The sequence below is a fragment of the Myotis lucifugus genome, unplaced genomic scaffold (genome assembly GCF_000147115.1).
Source record: "Myotis lucifugus unplaced genomic scaffold, Myoluc2.0 scaffold_45, whole genome shotgun sequence".
Lineage (NCBI taxonomy): Eukaryota > Metazoa > Chordata > Mammalia > Chiroptera > Vespertilionidae > Myotis > Myotis lucifugus.
Genome location: NW_005871093.1, coordinates 5403218 through 5424704, shown reverse-complemented (window position 1 = coordinate 5424704; position 21487 = coordinate 5403218). Strand labels below are relative to the sequence as shown.

The 21487-nt window shown below is 57.2% G+C and overlaps 1 protein-coding gene across 1 annotated transcript in view; it reads left to right on the top strand.

The window, feature by feature from the left end:
• Window positions 1-401: 401 nt before the first annotated feature.
• The window catches only part of ELN (elastin), a 28547-nt gene continuing 7461 nt past the window's right edge, over window positions 402-21487 (top strand). The window contains exons 1-22 of the mRNA XM_023753417.1: window positions 402-614; window positions 6539-6613; window positions 7733-7762; window positions 8290-8322; window positions 10595-10624; window positions 11944-11979; window positions 12460-12546; window positions 12807-12899; window positions 12982-13041; window positions 13725-13772; window positions 14624-14695; window positions 15087-15116; window positions 15628-15699; window positions 16252-16293; window positions 16700-16759; window positions 17032-17079; window positions 18432-18527; window positions 18611-18655; window positions 19163-19366; window positions 20361-20414; window positions 20907-21026; window positions 21254-21465. Coding sequence (XP_023609185.1) covers window positions 533-614; window positions 6539-6613; window positions 7733-7762; window positions 8290-8322; window positions 10595-10624; window positions 11944-11979; window positions 12460-12546; window positions 12807-12899; window positions 12982-13041; window positions 13725-13772; window positions 14624-14695; window positions 15087-15116; window positions 15628-15699; window positions 16252-16293; window positions 16700-16759; window positions 17032-17079; window positions 18432-18527; window positions 18611-18655; window positions 19163-19366; window positions 20361-20414; window positions 20907-21026; window positions 21254-21465 — 1629 coding nt within the window. The 5' untranslated portion in view covers window positions 402-532. The remainder of the gene's footprint in view (window positions 615-6538; window positions 6614-7732; window positions 7763-8289; window positions 8323-10594; window positions 10625-11943; window positions 11980-12459; window positions 12547-12806; window positions 12900-12981; window positions 13042-13724; window positions 13773-14623; window positions 14696-15086; window positions 15117-15627; window positions 15700-16251; window positions 16294-16699; window positions 16760-17031; window positions 17080-18431; window positions 18528-18610; window positions 18656-19162; window positions 19367-20360; window positions 20415-20906; window positions 21027-21253; window positions 21466-21487) is intronic.

Genomic DNA, 21487 nt, shown 5'->3' with positions numbered 1-21487 from the left:
CGCGGGACAGCTGGCCTGTGTCCCCACACTGGGCCCGGGGCCCAGCCGGAGGGGCGGGGGCCTGGCCACTCAGGACTTGGCTAGGACTGGATTTTTGGCCGGGCTGCAGGGCCCTCCCTCCTGCTTCCTCTCCCGAGGGCTGTCCTGGCAGAGGCCCCCCTCACACTTTCTGGCGGGAACGGGGCCAGCAGTGAGAGAACAGCCACAGAGGGAAAGCGGGAGAGAGATGGGGAAAACTGTGTGTGTGTGTGTGTGTGTGTGTGTGTGTGTGTGTATGCGCACGCGTGAGCGACTATGTGTTTTAAGGAAAAAAGCCCACAGTCCAGTCCACTCAGACCCAGCCTGGGAGGATTGTGAGCCGGCCTTTCGTAATTGCCCCCCTCCCTGCGGCCCCCTCCCCCAGGCCTCCCCCTGCTCAGGCCCTCCTGCCCGCCCTCTCTCCCTCCCTTCTTCCCTCGCAGCCGAGGAGGCAGCAATTACGCTTTGGGGATAAAACGAGGCGCGGAGAGCAGGCTGGGCATTTCTCCCTGAGATGGCGGGTCCGACAGCTACAGCCCTGTGGCCTGGAGTCCTCCTGCTCCTGCTGTCCATCATCCACCCCTCGCAGCCTGGAGGTAGGCCTCACCCTGTTCCCGGAGCCGCCCGCAGCCCTCCATCCTCCCAGCCAGGTGTCTGGGCGAATAGATGAGAGGGTGCCCTTCACCCCCAGCATCCTCCAGGGTTCCCCGGCAGGAGCCCGGCAGTCACTGGATCCTTGGAGCTGCCCTTCCCAGGACCCAGCCCATGCTGAGGGGAACCTGTCACATAGATACCCCGCGATTTGGGACGGTCCCCAGAGTGTCCGGGTTCTGCCTCCCTGGGTGGAGGGTGGGCCCCCTGCTCCGTCCCTCATGCTCTCCCAGTGGGGTGTTGGACGCATGCTGGGGAAGGACCGTTCCCATCGGGTCTGCAGGCACCTGCAGTTTGCACACCTGCGGACCCAGCCCAGTGGCACACGTGCCCTGCGGGTAGGGGACCTGAACTAGAGAGCAGCCAAAGTGACCGGTGTGGCTTCAGCAGGTTCCTTGTCCCCTGGGAAGGCAGGGACCCCTCTGAGGAAGGTCAGGGTTAGTTGATTATGGGGTTGTGGTTGGAAAGCTGCTACTGTGGTCTGTCCCCGGTGAGAAGGACTGGGACTTCTGAGTGTGTGTGTGAAGTATGCGTGTGCGTGTGCGTGTGCACGTGCGTACACATGCACACATGAATGAGTGTGTTGCATGCTCTTGCACAGGTGGGCATGGGTGTGTATGCCAAATATCTCATCAAATAGTGGAGAAGGTTTCCGGGATAAATGTCTGTTCACAAGTTCATCCTTGGACAGGTGTGTGTGTGTGTGTGTGTGTGTGTGTGTGTATTTGTGTGTTTGGGGGGAGGAAGGTTGTAGGGTATGTGAAAGTGCCTGTTGGCATATGCAAAGGTCTGCCACCTGACAGGTTTATACACATGGGAGATCTGGTATCCAGGTGTGCATGTGAATGTGCGTGTGTGTGTGTGCGCGCGTGCGTGTGAGTGTGTGTGTGTGTGTGTAACACAAGGAGGACAGAGAAGCTGGGTAAAGTGTCCATCTCCTGGCAGAGGGAGTGTGGCCATGGCAGAGGCTGGAGTAGACCTCAGGGCAGTCCTGGACCATCTAGGGTGTGTCCTGCACAGGTCCCAAGGGTACCCCTGTGGGGCTGCTACACACCCTGGGGGACCCTGGGAATGACCCGCCTTGGTGCTCCTGGCTCTGGGAAAAGGGAAGTGAAGGTTCACAAGGCATTTGGTAGGGTGTGCTGGGTGGGGTAAGGTTCCTGTGAGAGTCCTCCTTGCCATGAGAACCAGACCTTCAGTGGGGACCGGCACGGGAGGTCACAGGGTGGAGCAGGGCCAGGCAGGAGGGCTGGAGTGGGGGACCGGGGAGGAGCGGCAGCTGTTTCCGTGAGATTGACTTTCTGGACCAGCACTGCTGGGAATAGGAGCTTCCTGCACAGAGGTCACCGGCTCCTGGACCTGAACGGGGCTATGGGACGTGCGCACCATGAGGTGGAGCCCAGCGGGGGGAGCGAGACAGCCCAGAGGACCTGCCACCCAGCTGCCTGAGAGCAGCAGCTCTGGACCTGTCTGGGCCTCCCCTCTCCAAGGTGTGGCCCCTGAACACCTGCCTGCCTTCCCAGAACTCCCGCCTAGAGAGAGGCAGTTAATCCCCACAGGATCACCTTAACCCTGAGGGTTACCAATTACTGTCTTCACTTTACGATTGGGGAGCTTGAGGTTCAGGCAGGCTGAGGCAGTCCCAGGGGCGTTAGTACCAGCCAGCTCTCTGCCCCGGGCCAAAGGATGAGGGGGCGGGGGCCGGGGGCCAGGCAACACTTGGGGAAGATCCGGCCTGGGACTGAGCCCTCTAGGGTGGGCACGCCCTAGGGCAGCAGGCACCTTCTCCTTGTCCCCTCAGTGACACTGCGAAATGCTCCGCTGGCCTTGTTCTTTCCTTGCAAACATAAATCACAGCTCTGTCCCAGGTGGTGGAGGACTGGGTCCAAATAAGGGCTGTGTAAATTGATGAGGTATTCAGGGGCTTGTGCCCAGAGCCTACCAACAGCTAGAGAGGTCAAGCAATAGGGAGGCTGGACACACACACACACACACACACACACACACACACACAGCCATAGCACTCTGGCTACGCTGGGGGAGCCCAGCTTCCCCCCACCCCAAGACAGTGTCACCCCACGAGTTCCCCAGATCCAAAGAACCACGTTGTCAGTGGAGGCAAGAAAGAGAGGCTCCCCAGGATGGCTGTGCAATGGGAAGGGTTGTCTAGACCCAGTTAGGATGGGTCAAAAGCAACTTTGAGGACCAGCTGTCCCAGACCCCCAGTACTATTTAAAGAGAGAGGGGAGTGGGGGAGGAAAGAAAAAGAAATCAGGCATCTCCCCATCCCCCAGAAATATTATCACTTTTTTTCTGATTCCAGGACTGGGGACAATCTGGAAGAGGGTTTTCTTTTTCTTTTTTTTGGGGGGGGGGGTGGTTTCAACCCTGGCTGCACATGGGAGTTACCCGGGGAACTAGGAACAATTCTGATGTGGAGGTCCCACCCAAGAATTCCTGCTTTGTTTGGTCTGTGGAGGGACCCTGACACGGAGGTTTTGTCAAGGGTGACTTTAGTGAGGCTCCAGGGCCCAGGACCTCTGGCTCAGGGGTTAATCCTACACTCTGTGTCCACTAAGGCCAAGGCAGGAGGGCAGACGTGCCCAGCGAGGGATCGAGTCACCCACTGGAGGACAGATGGTTTTTGAAAAGCCCTTGGCAGCCCTTCTCCATGCCAACAACAAACAGCTTCGTGTGGTCTTATCTGCTCCCCAGGTTGGCCCTCTGGACTTGAGCTTGGCAAAGCCCCTACCGAGGACCGCGGGCTCACTGCTTGCTCCCAAACAACCTTCTCCCAGATCTTTGAACTTGGAGCCCAGGGCCCAGACAGAAGGCCCCGCGTGCGACTGGGTTCAGCTATAGGTCCCAGGCCAGGCACTTAATTTCACTGGCTCTTGGTTTCCCTGGCTGTAAAATGGGGAGAAACCTCCCTGCCCCACTATCTCCGAGGGCTGGTGGGCGGCTCCAGCAATGAAACAACTGCCAAGAATGTATCAAGGAAGAGGACTGTGGAAATGTGAATTTTTAAAACGATGTATCTTCTTATTCAGAATTTGCCAACTTGAGCTACTCAACCCTTGTAATTCGTGCACAGTTATAAGCTTTAATTTCCCTCCTGCTCTTCATGCCATGGTTTGTCTAGTGGGGAGCAGAGTTCAATGGTGCAGAGAGCAGACGGGACGAAGGCAGGGGGTGCCTGGAGGAGTCCCAGGAAACCGAGGAAGGCTTCACAGCAGAGGTGACATTTGAGTTAGACCTTTAAAGAAAGGTCAGTGTGTGGGAGCTATCCCGGGATGACAGGTGAGCCTCGCTCTATAGGGCTGTGGGAGGCAGAATTAGAGAGATCGCTGGGCAGAGTCTATCTTGATAGGAGGAAGATCTCTCTGCAGGTAGAGCTGACAGCATCAGAGGTGGTGATGTTCCTGTCACTGGAGGCGTGCAAGCAGGAGCACCAGGGGATGCTTGCAGAAGGAACTTCAGCCCAGGCCCGAAGACCGTTATGACCCCTGACAGTCTAGGATCACGATTCTAAGATGCAAGAGACGAGTTCACCCCGGACTAGCCGGTGAAACAAGCGAAACCCACATAAAATAAAACAAGCGTGCTGCCGGCCAGCTGCTTCGGGCCAGCTAAGCAATGAGAGTCAAAGGCTGAGAGAAGGCAGGAGGGAGACTCTGAGCTCAGTCTTGGTGGAAGGGTAGGACTTGGGGAGAGGAGAAGGCATTTCTGGCAGGAAGGGTGGGCGACTGCCGCCTTTTTGAAGGCCCTCCTGTCTTATAGTCTCACCTCTCCTGCACTTGAAGAGAGAAGGCAGGGCAGGGCACCCTTTACACCCACTAAGCCTTCTCCATTTCCTCAGGGCAAAATGGGGATCAAAATCCACAGCTCCCCAGGCTGTCATGGTTCAGGCCCGGAGTTTGGCACGTGCTGTTGGGCTTTGAATCATGGGGGTGGGGAGTGGGAAGAGGAGATGGGGAGGCGCTGGGGAGAGAGGAAGCAGAGGAGGAGCTGGCAGGCCCGGGAGGGGCTTGGTCACAAGCGGGTGTGGGAGAGCAGAACCCCAAGAGAGGAAGTAGGGGGTTCAGCCAGGCCCAAGGTGGGAGACCCCCAGGTTGGTTGGGGATAGAACAGGATGAATCCGAGCCACAGGCAGCATCCTGCCTCCCTTCCACCTAATTCACACATCATTTATTGGACATATCCTGTTTACCGACCCCAAGCCGTGTGCTGCGCAGCGAAGTGGAGGCGAGGGGTCACCATCTTTTGTTTGAGCCGTCACTGTGTGCCAGGTCCAGGGCAGGACGGCTCTCTTACTTGAACCCGCTGACAAGTTGCAACCACTTTGCGAGGCAGCCGTTATCAGCCCCACCTGGCTGAAAAGGAAGCTGAGGCTCAGAGGGGTTAAGTGACTTGCCCAAGGTCACACAGATGTGGCACAGCCAGGAGGAGAGGCAGATGGGTCCGTCCTGAGCCCCTTGTTCCCTCCACCCCCGGCCCTGCTCCTGCCATGGCTCTGGAGCTGGACAGGAGGGAGAGAGGCCGAGGCAGAGAAAGGCCTGGGGCGCACCGGGGTAGGGCACATAAGAAACAGTGCTCAGAGCTGGAGACCAGAGCCAGGGACGGCATCAAAGGCTCAAGACAGGCCATGTGCGTGCTTGGCAACACATGACAGGGCCAAAGCACTCATTCCCAGCCGGCCCACCCTCTTCAGGCCACCACTCTGAGCCCCTGAGGCTTTGACCAGATTGCTCGCACGCTCTAGGCCTGGATTGCAGTTCCTGGGGGACTGCAGGCCCTGGGGGAGGAGGATGGCGCCAGGACTTTGGCACGGAGTGGCTGTGACAGCTTGGCATCCCCTGCCCGGCCGGGCTGGGGCTGAGGCTGACAGGGCCCTGGGGCCAACAGACCCAGCTGTGCAGCATCACCAGGCCACGAGGCCAGATGTCTGTCCATGAGGCCGCTGGTCATACTGCAGGACTGACCGACACTGTCCCCCAACCCTGCCCGTGCCCTTTTCAGTGGGGTGGTGCTGGGGATGAGGGGTTGGCAAGGTGGCTTATCAGGGTCGGGGCCATTCTGTGGTGGTGGAGTTAGGGCCTGGTCTGCACCAGGATCATCTGTTGCCATGACCAGGCATGGGTCTGGGCCCAGCACCACAGCGTTCCCCAGTGAGTGCTTCGCCCGGCGTTGGGGACTGAACTCGTGATCTTGGCTGGGCAGACAGCCCCTGGCCTGGCCAGTGAACTCGCTTTTCCTTAGGAAACTATTCACTTTGCTCATTCATGGTGTCCCCCTCTGGGGCCCGGCGCCTCCTAAGACAGCCCTGTGTCAGACAGCCAGAACCCCACCCATCCACTGTTGCCCAGTGGCTGAGGACGCTGACCTCACGCAGTCCTATCAGTGTGGGAATGGCTGCATTTTTACTGGCAGCGGCTGCATTTCCTTACCGCTTACTTACAGCTCGGCCACAACCCTGGCCCCGGCCCATGCTGCTCAGGGCTGGAGACCGTTGGCTGCCCATCGAAAGGCGCTCAGACCCAGCCTCATGCCAGGCCCTCTCCAGGGAGAGGAATTGCCTGAGTTTTAATCCAGGCTCCATCTCTTTCCAGCTGTGTGACCCCAGGCACATCCCTCAACTTCGTTGAGCCTGATTTCACATCTGCTAAGATGTAAATAATAATCCTAGCCCTTCCCACCTCGCAAAGCATAAATGGAAAAAAAATGCTTCGAAAACAAAAATTTGCTTTGCAGATTTCCAACAACATCATCATTCTCATCATTCTCATCATCATCATCATCATCATCATCACATTGTTACCATGTTTTTATTAGTTCTGGCTAATAGAGGATTCTACCTACTTCCTCCCAGGGGTCCCAGGAGCTATTCCTGGAGGACTTCCCGGAGGAATTCCCGGAGGACTTCCCGGAGGAGGCTTTTTCCCAGGTAATGTACATGGAACTTCCCCCTACCCAGGAGAGGAAGCTTGTGAGTACATCCGTGAGAGATGCACATTGCGGAAGGGAAGAACAGTGTCATGCCTACCACAGAAGACCCACAAGTCACTGCTACTTAGAAAAGCAGTTTGCGTGACACTGTCTTACCACTAGTAAGAGCATAAATCTTCTGAAAGATGAAACAATGCTTTTGAGGCTATAGGAAAGTGAGTGCTTTCACGCACTCCTGCCATTCACAGTCTTCCAACCATTAACCCCACTTTGGAAATCCACTTAGAGGAAATAATTGAAGAGGAAAAGAATGATCTTCAATGAGGTTCATAGGTGTGGTGTTTGCAAAACTGTAAAGCAAGAAACCCACCTGACTGGAGGGTGTGATTAAGTAAACTCGGAAATATTACCCAGTTACTAAAAAGTATGATTATGTTATCTGTTGTGCAATATGGTGACGTGTTTTTCAAGTAAAAACAACACAAAAGCAACAACCATGTGTAGGTGGAGACTGAGAGGCCCCACCACCAAAAGAAAATGGGGAGCCCTAACCGGTTTGGCTCAGTGGATAGAGTGTCGGCCTGTGGACTGAAGGGTCCCAGGTTCGATTCTGGTCAAGGGCATGTACCTTGGTTGGGGGCACATTCCCAGTAGGAGGTGTGCAGGAGGCAGCTGATCGATGTTTCTCTCTCATCAATATTTCTAACTCTCTATCCCTCTCCCTTCCTCTCTGTAAAAAACTCAATAAAATATATTTTTTAAAATGGGGAAAATGTCGGAGCAATGCCATTTAGAAAAAAGCATAATGTTTTAAAGTAGATTGAAAGATCAAAGTCATATTTTTAATACTTAAGAAGCATTGGAGTGTTCAGAACTGACATGGAAGTGAGGGCAGCTACCAGCACACTCTCAGGCACAAACTAGCACAGGGCTATTGGCCCTATGAGACAAATGAGGAAATTGAGGTTCGCAAAAGTTAAGGCTTGCCTGAGGTCGTGTAGCTAGGCAGTGATGGATTTGACCGTGGGTTGATGGGTGGCTTTCTGGCAGGGGCACTGATCTGACAGGGGCACTGATGTTTCTCTCCCCCCCAACCCCCCACCCCCACCCCCACCAGGGACTGGTGTCGGAGGCCTGGGAGTAGGAGGTAAGTGCAGAAACCAAATCTATTTCCTCACTGATGGGGTCTAAGTGTCACTCTAGCCCACACAGGTCCTTAAACTTCAGAACCCCAGAAAGTCCAAGCATCAAGGGTCCCTTGTTTTATAGACCAAGTGCCTCTTGGGGAGAGACTTGTCTGAGAACTGGAACCCACTGGCCTCCAAGCCCCTCCCCCAGGCTTTCTCCCTGGTGGCCCCGCCTTCTCCCGCTTTCTTTTGATCCTCCGCACACCCCTAAAATGCTGGCTGAGCAGGTGTCCTTGTTCCCTCAGAGGCTCTGAGAAACTGAGTCTGAGAGTAAAAGCCACCAATCAGGGCTGGAGCTGGGCTTCCCACCAGACGTCTAGACACTGGGCTCCCAGCAGCTCCCTGTCCGAAGGGAGGGCTGCTCCTGACAGCCCTTTTAGGACTTGGAGAGTAGGACCCCACAGTGCTCTTGCTTTGCCCTGAGGGTATAAATAATAAGACAGGGGTGCTGGGGCTCCCCATTCACTGCCGTCTCTTCCCTCTGCAGGGCTGGGACCTGGAGGCAAACCGCCCAAGCCAGGTAAGACCTGAGGTCGTAGGGCACTGAGCGTGGGCCAGGGGGCAGGGGAGGGGAGAGCCTACCTAGCAAGGGCAAGAGGCAGGAAGGAAGTGGTGGGCGGTACCAGTCCCCCGGTATGTGCAGGCTGGGGCCGGAGGCCGGGGACAGGAAGCTGGCAGCAGCTTGTGCGAGGAGTGTCCAGCATCTATTCTACAAGGGCCTCTGTGCCCGGCTGCCCTGTCCCCTATGCACATGGCCTCAGAAGCAGCCCTGGTGCTCAGGACCAAGGGAGGGCTTGATGCTCCAGAGGCCACCATGCTGGGAATGTCACTCTGGGACTCAGACACAGAGGGTAGGTTCCAGACCCCACCTGATGGGCCCTTGGCTCAGACCAAGCCCTCTCTAACCCCAGGCCTCTCTAACTCCATATCCCTGACTCTGGATGACAATCTGAGCCCTGGTCCTGGCGCCAGGCTGAACCCTGACTCCAGACCAAGCCCGAAACTAAACCCCAGGTTGGACCCTGACTCTGGCCCCAGATGAGCATCCTCCTTGATCCCAGTCTCCTTCTGGCTGTCCAGAACGTGGAGTTTTCCAGAAAGGAGATGTGACTAGACTAGTGGTCGGCAAACTGCGGCTTGCGAGCCACATGCGGCTCTTTGGCCCTTTGAGTGTGGCTCTTCCTAAGCCTTAGGAGTACCCTAATTAAGTTAATAACAACATACCTACCTATATAGTTTAAGTTTAAAAAATTTGGCTCTCAAAAGAAATTTCAATCGTTGTACTGTTGATATTTGGCTCTGTTGACTAATGAGTTTGCCGACCACTGGACTAGACTGTCCTAGCCCTACCGAATCTGACACCAGGGTCCACCACCAGTTCCAAAGAACACACCCCCAGGAAAGAGGGAGGGCGTGTCCCTCCAGGAAGCACTGGTGGACAAGGAGCAGGTGGAGGAAGTGGTGTCTCTGTCCAGATGTGTGACCCCACTGGCGTGAGATACTCCACATGGGACCTTCCCCCCCACCCCCGCTCTGTGTCTCCCTGGCTCTGAAGCCGAGGCTCCAGGACAGTTTGGGTGTCCAGCAGCTCTTACGAAACCCGCTGCTGGATGATCCAATTGCAGATGAATCTGCAAGACCCAGATTCCCCCCTCCCTGCCAGCATCTGGGTTGTGAAACACCAGGGCTGGGCCGGGCCAGGGGGGAGGCAGAAGGACAGGAAGCCAGGGGAAGGGGTTCCTGGGATTTGGGGGTCGACGAGGCCGGAGCCCTTGGAATTCACTGCTTATCCTGCCAGAACCTGCCTCCTGCCTCCTGGGAGGGACCTTCACAGGGTCTCTGATGGTAGAAAGAATGTCGAGAAGGACTAGATAATCAAGACGTGGAAACAGGTCTGTGCTTAGCCGAGAAGAACCAAATTGTGGAGGTTGTGACTGCAAAGCTAGAGTGGGGATTGGCTGATCTCGCTGGGGACACATGGCAGATTGTGATGAGACCTAGGAGGGGAGACTGAGAAAACTGCAGAGAGCCCCATAACGGGGGGCCGCTGAAGTGAAGCTTTTATTAATGATTTAGTTTAGACTTCCGAAAGCACTCTCAGGGCAGGGTGAAGGAGTAGACCCCCAAAGAGTCAGGGTGTCTCCTCCTGATGAAAAGGGGCTGGATCCCACAACCTCCCTGAGGTCATCAGGACTCAGCTACAAAGTCCGGACAAAGCCACAGCCCCCCTCCTTCCCTCGGCAGCTCCTCACTTCCATCCGGCCCAGGGGGGTGTCCGGGCCTGCCCAGGCAAGATGGAACGGGGCATGGGCAGTGTGTGTCATGCTTAGGAACAATTAATCCCTTGGCAAGTGGAGGGTGGGTGGCCTGGCAGCTGCTCCATGTGGGCCTCAGCGCGCTGGCCCTGCCTGGGCTCTCGGTGGGGGACCAGGCAGCTGGGAGCCAGCAACACCCACACCCTGAGCACCAGCTGGAGGCCAGCCACCCACACGAGAGGACTGGAAGGAATGGGCCACACCCACTGGACACCCTGGCATATTGCACACACTAGGTGCTTTCTGCTCATGATCTTACTGGTCCCAAGAAGGGCAGGGACACAATGACCATTTCTAGGTGGGGAAACTGAGTCTCAGAAAGGTGAAGAGACTCGCTCCCACACGCATGGAGTCGGCAGGAGTAGCAGCATTTGAATCCAGAGCTCTCTGATTCCAGGAAGACAGAGGGTTGGGCTGGCCAGGCCCCTGGGCTCCCTGCTGTGGCCAGCACCTCACCCCTCCTTTCCTCCTTTCCAGGGGCTGGACTCCTTGGGGGATTTGGACCAGGTGAGTCCAAAGGAAGGAGGGCAAACAGGAGAGGGGCTGGTCATGCTGGAGGGCGCCCTGGGGACCAGGCACCTAGGGAGGAGGCTGGGAAAGGACAGATGGCGCCAGAGAGGTTGCCTGCTCCCACCCCCACCTGCCCCAGCCTCTTGTCACTTCCTGTTCAGTTCCCATCTTCTCGTCCAGCCCCTCTGTGCTCAGGAAAGGTCCCGGCCCTGTTGGAGCTCAGGAAACAGGCCTGGCTTGAAAGAAGCCCCAGACAGAGCTGGGGAGGGGCAGGGCCCACAGTGCTGGGAAGTGAACTCCCTGCCCCCAGGCCGGGCCTGACCCACACCAGGCATGCCTGGGAGGGAGACCAGCCAGAGATAGAGACCCATCTTACAGAGGGGCTGGCTGAGCTGCAGGTGGGGCCAACTCACACAAGTAGGAAATAAGTGGGGGGAAGGGAGACCACACCCAGAGAGAGCCAGGTAGACTCCCCAGGCTTGGCAGTCCCCCATGTTTAGGGTCAGTCCCCAGAGAGGGCTTCCCTGGGCTCAGGGACCCTGGCAGCCAGGCAGCCAGACTGGTGCTTGCAGGAGAGATTCTCACGTAATTGGAAACAAACCCGGCACGCTTGCGAACTCCAACCTGATTGCCCATCCGTCCTGGCCAAAGCCTGGAATGTCTCCTGGAGGGGGAGAAGGAGCGGTTGGGCCCAGATGTGAGAAGGAGAGAGCCAGAGGGACCATTTGACTTCTCATAAACATTTTAGCATCCGTCTGAAATCGAGGAGGCTCCTGGACTGCAGGCAGGCTGGATGGACACATAGACAGATGCTGGGAACTGGAGGGTCTCCAGATACAAGGGAGAGGGAATGGGCTGAGCCAGGAGACACCTGCAAGGAAGTAGAAGAGAGGTCTGGGTTGGGGGCTAATGTGGGAGCCAGGCAGGGCCTGGCCTGGGTCAGGTCTTGCTGACAGACTCTACTCAGCTTCCACCCTCAGAGAAAGCCCTGCTGAGTCTCCCATTTGTTGGCAGGCCTTCTAGGGGAAGCAAGGCCTGGCCTAGGTGCATGATGGGGGGGGGGGGGGGATGGTCAATACAATTACATCTACATGGCACATAGTAGCTGGTCACTAAATGGTAGCTGCTGTTTTATCAAGAGCCCCTGAGCACCAAAGGCTTGAGTCCAGCTTGGGGTCTGAGTGGCTGCACACTGACCACAGCCCTGCCTGGTTCCTGCCTGCCCATCATGAGACCCTTCCCACCCAGGATCCAGGAATGATGCCCACACACCAGTCTCTCGTCTCCTCACTGGCTCTGTCTCCTTCTCCCTACAGGTGCTGGAGGGCTCCCAGGAGGTGGCCCTGGGGCAGGTTAGTATTGACACCCAAGCAAGACGCCCATTTGGGGCCAGAGCCAAGCCCAGGGTATCTGCCTGGTACATGGGCCAGGCCAGCCCTGGGCGCTGGTGTGAGGGTGATGCTGAGACCACTTGCCCTAAGCAGCTGCCCAGGACACAAGGAAGTAACCGCTGCGTCCTGGGTGCTAGTATGATGTAGTGCCAAGAGGCTGCAGGGGCCAGTGGAGCCCAGAGGAGTTGCTCAACTCGGCAGGGTGTCAGGAAGACTTCCTGGAGGAGGGGGTGTGGAAGTTTGATCCCAAGAGAGCCTGCAGCTTTGTCAGGCTGAGTAGAACCATCTGGCACATGTTGCTCTCCAACACTGATCCTGGTCCTGGGGACAGAGGCCGCTGCTTGGCGTGGAAGTCCTGCAGAGAGTAGGAGCGCCACCTCAATGTGCCTCCTGCGCAGGGCTGGTTGGGCTCAGGACCTCACCCTGTCCTCCCCTCCACAGGGCTCGGCGCCTTTGGGGGCATCTTCCCGGGGATTCTACCGCCTGGGGCTAGCGCTTCTGCAGCCTATAAAGCTGCAGCCAAAGCTGGTGAGTGTGACGGTTTGGGACATGCCATACATAGTACAGACCCTCTCGCCTCCGCGGGCTCTCCACTTTGCAAAGAACATTTCCTGGGAGGCAGGCGGGATCCTCATCTCTAATCTTCTGGCTCAGAGAGGCAACCAGTCTCCAAGGGAGGTGGTGGCATGATCAGATATCATCTCTGGGCTCTCCACATGCACCAGATCCCTCCCACCTCCCACTGCTCCTTGCATGACTCCTCGCCTCTCCCACTCCTGGCTCTGTAGGTGCTGGGGTTGGCGGTGCTGGTGGTGTTGGCGGGCTTGGTGTCGGTGGACTTGGTGGTGTCGGTGGACTCGGTGGCTTAGGAGTGTCTACAGGTATGGCGGCTAACCCTGAGTTGCCCGGGTGAAGGCTGAAGGCCTGGTGACACCAACTCTGACACGGTCCCTTCCATGCCAGGTGCAGTGGTGCCGTCCGGAGTGGGGGTCGGAGCTGGAGTGAAGCCTGGGAAAGTGCCGGGTCAGTGTGGAGTCCCTGGGGCTGGACAGCAGGTTCAGGGAGGGGCTGAGGCCCTCACCTCTGTACTGGGTGCGACAGGTGGGGCCTGGCTGCAGCGGGGCAGGGAAGAACGACCGGCCCAAAGTGTGGGGCCCTGTTCAAAATGGGGAGAGGGACTCCAGCCCACCTTCTGGGCCCTTCCTCCAGGACCTCAGAGATCTCAGAGACAGGCTTGTGGCAGACATCCAGGGGACAGATGGGGACACTGAGGCTCAGCATGGGCGTCAGTGCAGAGGGCCCTTGGTGGTCACAGCAGAGCCAGGGTGGCCAGAGGAGCCTTGACTCCCCATCTGGTGCTCATTCCTCTGCACCAAGCCCTTGAGGAAGTGACTTCAGGTTAAACAAAAGCCTGCCTGAGTCCACGCAGCAGGGAAGGAACATCTGGAAGCTGTTAGCCCAGAGGTGGGCTGGGCCAGCCATGTAAACAGGCTCCAGAAGACAAGATAAATCCATGCACAGAAGGGTTTGCAGATGACTCCTGAAACTCAGGGGAGGAAGGCCGTGGCTACAACACATGTCCCCGGCTGTCCTTGCCAGGCACTGGGGTGGCTGGTTTGTGAGGCCTGGAGCTGTGGAGGGAAGGCCAGGGAGGGGTTCCTGGAGGCTGGGGCGCTGCTCATGGCTCCTCCTTCTTTTGGCCACAGGTGTGGGCCTACCAGGTGTATACCCAGGAGGAGTGCTCCCAGGCACAGGTAAAATCACAGAGAAGAAGGAGACCCTCCCTATAGCCTGGAGACCATCTCCTGGTGGCCCCTCAACTCCCTGTAAGCTGAGGCCACCAGAGCATCAAAGCTCAGGCTGAGGGACACAGGGCCAGTCAGCTTCCCCTCATCCTACCAAGCTCCGACCCCAGGCCCTGACCCAGATCATTGTCGCAGCCCGAGGTGGGCCCCTGAGGACATACCAAGTCCCCAGTGTAGCCAGCTGATTCCCAAAAGCCATGAGTCACCAGGGAGCCCGCCCAGAGCATCTGCCCAGTAGGAGACCCTCAGAGCTGCCCTCTCACCCTCCTCTCCCTCCAGGCCTGGCCACCCCACCCGACATGTGACCTCCTGAATTCCCCTAAAAGCCCAGACTGGGGCTGCTCTGGGAGATTTGCTGACAGCGTCCCTCCCTCTGTCCCAGGTGGCCCAGTCCCAGGGGAGACAGGAGAGGTGGGAGGGCCAGGCACTGGCAAGTGCGGAGTTCCCGGCCACAGCAGAGGGCTGTGTGCTCGGTTGTGGGCACAGGCTTCCCACTTCCTGCCGGCTTTTACTGTCTGCCTTCTCCGCTAAGGGTGGGCAGGGCGGCCTCAGCTCAGAGACAAGGCCAGCTGAGGCACAAGGTCATTCAGCTAGGAAATGGGATTAAAGTCAGATCTTCCGAGTCAGACAGGGAAGAGAAGCCACCACCAAACCGCCCCCATCCCACATGGGCTGTGTCGTCACGGACGGTCAGTGCAGAAGGAGGGCAACTTCCTGCCCCAGGGGTGGTGTGGGAGCCAGGTTGGGCCTTCTAGGCCTGCCTTCCCACCCTCACTGCCAGACCCCCTTTGCTCTCACAGGAGCTCGGTTCCCAGGTGTGGGGGTGCTCCCTGGGGTTCCCACTGGAACAGGAGTCAAGCCCAAGGCCCCAGGTATGTGACCAGTGGGCTGGGGACCCATGGTGGGAACCTGTATCTACCCTCAGGCCCCTCTGGAGGGGAGGGGGAGTGGGGCTGGGGACCCATGGTGGGAACCTGTATCTACCCTCAGGCCCCTATGGAGGGGAGGGGGAGTGGGGCTGGGGAGCCTGGGCTCAAGGCCCTCTGGGTGGGCACCCCTTGTGCTCCAGCCTTGGTACTGGTGGCCGAGATGGACAGAACACCTCTCAGAAATCCCAAGTGTGTGTGAGGCAGCATAAACCTGGAAATCTGGGCAGAATTGGCCACTCCCCAGCCCTCTGTGCTGCCTGACACCAGCTACTGGTGCCTCGGGGCCCTGTGCCCATGGTGAAAGGACTACAGTGATGGCTCCTTGTCATTGCAGGTGGAGGGGGAGCTTTTGCTGGAATCCCAGGTGAGGCAAGGCGAGAATCCCCGGTGGGTGGGCAGGCCAGCAGGGTGGCCAGCCAGGCAAAGGCACTCACCGTGGGCGGGGCGGGGCATTCAGAATCCCATCAGGCCTGTCCAATGCCCCTCCTGCCCATGGCTCCAGGCCTTGGACTGGCTCCAAACAAAGTGGCATGGATCACAGTTCTGCTTCCCAGTCCCAACCCCTCCTGTGTGGCAGCCCACTGAGTCCAGAAAACCTGCCCGTCTGTGCCAAATGCTGCAAGGGCTGCAGGGCCCAACTGTGGCCCAAGCCCCAGGAGGGGGAGGGTTCTGCAGCTTTCTGTAGGCCATGTTCCAGCACTGGAAGGGCTCAGCTGATCAGTGACAGCAGCAGGAACGCCCTCAGGGCAGGATGGTTTCTGGATGCAGTGGGGCTCCCTCTATCTGAGCAGAAAGTGGGGAGCGAGGCTGGGGGCTCAACGGGAGCTGCTGGCTCAGGTTGCTAGGGCCTGATTTTGTTCTCCTTGTTCTCACAGGAGTTGGACCCTTTGGGGGTCAGCAGCCTGGAGTCCCACTGGGGTACCCGATCAAGGCACCCAAGCTGCCAGGTAAGTCAGAAGAAGGAGTCAAGAGGCACCTCTCACCAGGTCTCACGGCTGAGGAGGCATTTGTGGGGGCACATTTTTGGTCTCTTGTGGGGGGTGTCAGAAAACCTGTGTACTGAACCCCACTTCTGGTCGCCAGCAACGAAAAGGATGGGGAAGCCATCCTGCAGGTATTGGCCTCACTCACATGCACACCTGTACCCACACGCATGCACACACAGGCACAGACCCCTGATAGGAAACCATCGGTGTTGATGGTAAGAAACACTGTTCGCTGAAAAGACCCCTCGGACGTCACACAATGAGCTGTTTCTTATGGGGGAAGGGAGTAAGGAAGCTACTCAGACTCTAGGGACCTGGTGGGGTGCCCCCCCTCCCTCTTCCATCCAGGGCCTCTGCTCCCCCTGAGAGCAACCGTGGGCTGCTCATGACCCTCGGGAGGGTCTCAGGCCTCAGCAGCTGTGGGAATAGATCTGTCCACCAAGGCAGTGGGAGCCCAGCAAGGCATGGGGCTGCTTTGGGGCAGCACCTGAGCCTACCCTCCCCACCCCTCAGGTGGCTACGGACTGCCCTACAGCACAGGGAAACTGCCCTATGGTGAGTAAGGCCCTCCCAGACCAGTGGGCTTCCGGCTTTTTCCAGATGCAGGGTCCTGGCAAGAGAGCTGCAGCCCCAGCCCAGGGCTAGGAGAGCACCCGCAGGGGGTGGGTGGGGTCTTGGAAAGGGAATTCCCTCAGGAAGGAACATGGAACTTGGACTCAGACAGCTTGGTTCTCAAGCCTGGCCCTCACACTTGCAAGAACCGGCCTCTTCCCTGAGCCTCAGTGTTTTCATCTGTACAGTGGGAGTAACCATCCCCCACACATATTTGAACTTGTTTTAACTCTGACTGGGGGTGACATGGTGGAGACTCTGGGCAGCGCAGCCCCTGAATGGGTAGGGCAGGGGGGGGCAGCTGCAGTGAGAGCTGAACGGATGCCCAGTGAGCCTCTCTGTTTTACAGGATATGGGCCTGGAGGAGCGGCTGGCGCCGGGGCCAAGGCTGGGTACCCAACGGGGACAGGTAAGGGGCCAGCCAAAGGGGCTCTGATCACCCTGGCTCCAGGGCTCTGGGGCGGGCCATGATCTGTCCAGAAATCAGGCCAGCCCACCCTGCACTCAGATCCCCGTCTGAGCCGGAAGAAGGATCCTGGGTGGGACAGCTCTATGGCCTCTGGTGGCTATGATGCCCCCACCTACACCCATATGTGAACAGATGGCTCTCCTAGGGCTGGAGTGGAGGCCTCTGGAGATGCAGGGCCACAGTTTTCAGTCTCTCCCCTTCCCCTCCCCCAGGGGTTGGTCCCCAGGCTGCAGCAGCAGCAGCTAAAGCAGCAAAGTATGGTGAGTACCTCTGAAGTCCCTAGCTGCTAGCCCCCAGCCTCCCAACCTCTCCATCCTGTTATCACTGAGAGCCTGCCTCACAGATAACTAACCAAGGCAGCCCACCCACCTTTGTCCAACTTTTTTGACCCCACCTATTCCTCCTTCCTTCCATCCATTCATCTCTTCTTCCCTCCATCCCTCTCTCCATCATCCATCCATCCATCCCTTCATTCCTCCATCCATCCCTTCATTCCTCCATCCATTCATTCCTCCCTCCCTCCATTCTTTCATCCATCCATCCATCCATCCACTCACCCATCTAATTATCCCTCCCTCCCTCACTCCCTCCCTCCCTCACTCCCTCCCTCCCTCCCTCCCTCCCTCCCTCCCTCCCTCCCTCCATCACTCCCTCCCTCCATCCATCAATGCATACAAGTGGGACTGGATACCAGCGAGATAGTATTTCTAATGGGGAAATAAAATAAAGAATGATTCTTGAAAAAAACGAAATTTTATTGAAGACATAGAACATGGGTGGAATGAGCCATGTATTTAAAGAAGGAAGAAAGAAGCCGAGTAAGGAGAATGGATTCTATGATGAATAAAAGGAACATTTTATAAATAGAACAGTTTAGTTTCAATTTAGTGTGCTCTATAACACATTTAACTGGTTCCTCGCGCTGTTGATTGCTTGGTTGGTTGACTTAGCACTCGCTTCCCTGTGCACACGCTGTGAGCTGCATGGACCTCCGTTTACGTGTCTCAGGCAGTCCCAGTTCAGAGTCAGATCATTGGGGCTGAAGTCCTCACCTTTCATCTCCAGTGCCAGGGGAGCCCTTCCTGTAGCCATGGTGGGACCAGCCAAGGGGGCGAAAATGTGGAGGGCAGCACTGAGCTGGAGGCCCGCTCCTAGGAGGCCCCATAGGCTGTCCGTCCAGGCCCCTAAGGGTGGAATGTGGGAGCAGGGGATTGGGACAGCGAGGGACTGCCAGAGCCAGGCAGCCAGGCGCTTGGATTACAAACTTGGCGGAGCCTTTGGAACACAAGGAGAGGAAGCCTTGAACATTCCTACAGGGGCCCCTCTGGCCCAGGGAGTGGCCGCTTGTGGTTTCTCAGTATGTGGCAGTGATTAGAATGGGATTTGTCTGAAAACATACAAGTCCCTTAATGAGCGTGTTGAAATGGACACTTTGGGGGTGAGTCAATGAACAGTGGGGTGGGGGCCTTCTCAAGCAGGCCCCGCCAGAGATGCCTGGGCCTCGTTCCCAGAGGAGACTGTGCTAGTTAAAACGCCAGCATCCAAGTGGCCTTCCTTCCCAGCCTCAGGAGGGGCCCTGGGAGCTACATCTGCACTGTCCCCATCCCCGCAGGTGCTGGAGGAGCCGGAGTTCTCCCTGGTGTTGGTGTTGGAGGTGCCGGCATTCCTGGTGGGGCTGGTGCAATTCCTGGGATTGGAGGCGTTGCAGGTAGTGTCTGTTCCAGCAGGGGGTGGGGGTGTCCTGGAGAAGGCCGCAGGGAAAGGCCTCACCCTCTGTGGCTGTCTCTCCAGGGGTCGGTGCTGCTGGAAAGGCGGCTGCAAAGGCAGCTAAATATGGTGAGTGCCCTCAGGGGAGGAAGTGGGACTCTGGCCTGCCCTCAGGCCCTTGGAGCCAGCCCAGGCCTCTACGAGGCCTTGGAGACCTCAGTTCTCTAAGACTGAATGGACTTGGCCTTTGTCCACCTGTGGACACCTCCCTTCCACCTCCCCAAACATGCCTGTCTGACCACTCTGCCTGGCCCTGTCTGTTGTTCTTCACTGATTGGCCCAGCAATGGGGGACCCCTGTGGAGCATCTGGCTCCTCCCACCCTACTCCCAAGGCCAACCCATAGCTACTGCACCACCTGCCTGGGTGCTAGTGATATGCTCTGAATTTGCTTTAGACGTAGACCATGTTCTTCCCACCCACAGACCCAAACCCTTAGAACTCCAAAGGCAATGTCAGCCCACCTGGGATCCTGCACTCAGGACCTGCCACCCCCACAGCTCCCCAGAACCATGCCCTGAGAGGCCCTTTAAGGTTCCCACAGGGTTTAGGCCAGAATAATTCTTTCCTTCCACAGGAGCTGCTGGAGGCTTGGTACCTGGTGGCCCAGGAGTTGGAGTTCCTGGTGTTGGAGTCCCTGGTGTTGGGGTCCCAGGTGTTGGAATCCCAGGTGTTGGAGGAGTCCCAGGTGTTGGGATCCCAGGTGTTGGGGTCCCAGGTGTTGGAATCCCAGGTGTTGGAGGAGTCCCAGGCGTTGGGATCCCAGGTGTTGGAGTCCCAGGTATTGTGGGTAGACCAAGTGAGCTGGGCTGTGTGTGTGTGTGTGTGTGTGTGTGTGTGTGTGTGTGTTGTAAGAGAGAAATACTGACACTATTGCCAAAACTTTTGGATTCTCCCTAACACTTCACTTATCTATCCTCTTCTCCCATACCCTGACCATGACTCATCTTCTCTCCCTTGGGCTATAACAACCTCCTAACTAGTTACTGCCAGCATCATCTTCTCCCACTCACCTTCTCATTGCCAGTGTGCTCCTGAGGGAAGGAACCATGTCTTTTTCATCTCTATGTCCCCAGTCCTTAGATGAATAGATAGATGCTCAGTAAGTGGTGGATAGATGGGTGGGTGGATGGATGGATGGATGGATGGGCAGATGGACAGCTGGGTATGTGGGTGAATGGCCATGTGGATAAGTAGAGGTTGAAGGATAAGAGAATGAATGGACAGAAAAAAAGGATAAATGACTACATGAATGGATACATGGGTAAAATGGTGGATGAAGAGATGAATGGGTAGATGGAAAGACAGATGGAAGAGTAGATGAGGGACTAAATAAGTGAATAGACTGATAAATGGATGGATGGATGGGTGGATGAGCACATGGTTGGATGAGCAGACAGATAGATGCGTGGGTGAGAGGCAAATGCAAAATGGATGGTTAGATATATGAATAGATGAGTGGGTAGATGAGTGAATAAATGGATGGTCAGATGGGTTCATGGATGGACAGAGAGATAAGTGGTTGTATTGAAGTCTAAGGATAGATAGGCAAATGGACAGACACGTGGGTAGGTAAGTGGGTGGGTGAATGAGTGGTTAAGTACACAGAGGACTAGATGGAGATGTGACTGGGTAGACAGATAACTAAACATCCATTGGGTTGGCTTGATAGAGAGAAAGGAGATAGACTGGACAGATGGGTGGATGGTAGGATACATATTGACCATCTTTCCTCCATTCTCTCCTGATCATCTGTGTCCCCTTGGTCTCTCCAGGGGCTGTGTCACCAGCTGCAGCTGCTAAAGCAGCCGCCAAAGCAGCCAAATATGGTGAGTGTGTTGATAGCTCTGCCCCACCCTGTTCTGGCCAGAGAAAGGGGATGACTTGCCCAGGGTTACATAGCAGGTCACTGGCTGAGCTGGACCTGTTGGGCCCCAGGATGAGGCCATGAGGCTGAGTGATAGGAGAGTCCTAGTATGGCAGTGGGGACGGTGTCCCTGCCCCTCCCCACCCCAGCCAGGGCCCCTCTCACAGGAGCCCAAGCCTGGCTGGGGAAATGGGACCTGCCCACTCTCTCTCCATAACCAACAGGGCCCGATCCCAATCAGAGAAGAGAGGGGTTGCAGAAATGCTGGGGGAGGGTTTCAATAAAGGTTTCCTGGAAAAGGCTGCTAGGGGCCCAGGCATTCTATGGTTTCCTGTCCTTCCAGGACCAGACTTGAGGGGGGCTTGCTCCTACTCTCCTCGTCCACCAGCACCCCCAGGGCCCTCCCAGCCTCTCTCACTGATCTCCTTTTCTACCCATTCTCCTCTCTCTGCAGGGGGCAGAGCCGGAGTGGGAGTTGGAGGTGGGGTTGGCTTTCCGGGCTACGGCGGTCTTGGAGCTGGAGTCGGTGGTCTTGGAGCTGGAGTCGGAGGTGTCCCTGGAGCTGGCATTTCCCGTGAGCACTAGTTCCACCTGGGGAAATAGGGTGAAGGCAGGGGGCTTCTCTTCTGTAGAGCTTGAGGGGGTTGGGGAGTGTTGATTGGGCTGCACGTGCTCAGGGAGGCGTTGGGGAGTGTGCAGGGAGGGCCTGCAGCGCCTGTCAGGGTAGGAGAGCAGTCAGCACAGCCCCACTGAGATCCAGCAAGGTTTCTGAGGGTCTCTCTCTTTCTCATTCCGCCATAGCTGCAGCCCAGGCAGCCGCCGCCGCCAAGGCAGCTAAGTATGGTAAGTGCCCTGGCCCTGCCTGCCCCCATGCCCAGGGCAGTGTCCTTCCCTCCTGGGCAGCACCGTCCCCTCCTCTCAGAGCCTGGACTCCAGCCCTGCTCTGCCCTGGAGCCCAGGGTCTGAGCTCAGAGCAGTTCTCCAGCATGAGGACAGAGCAAGCTCGCGCTCAGGCCTCCAGGGCTGAAATGGCCT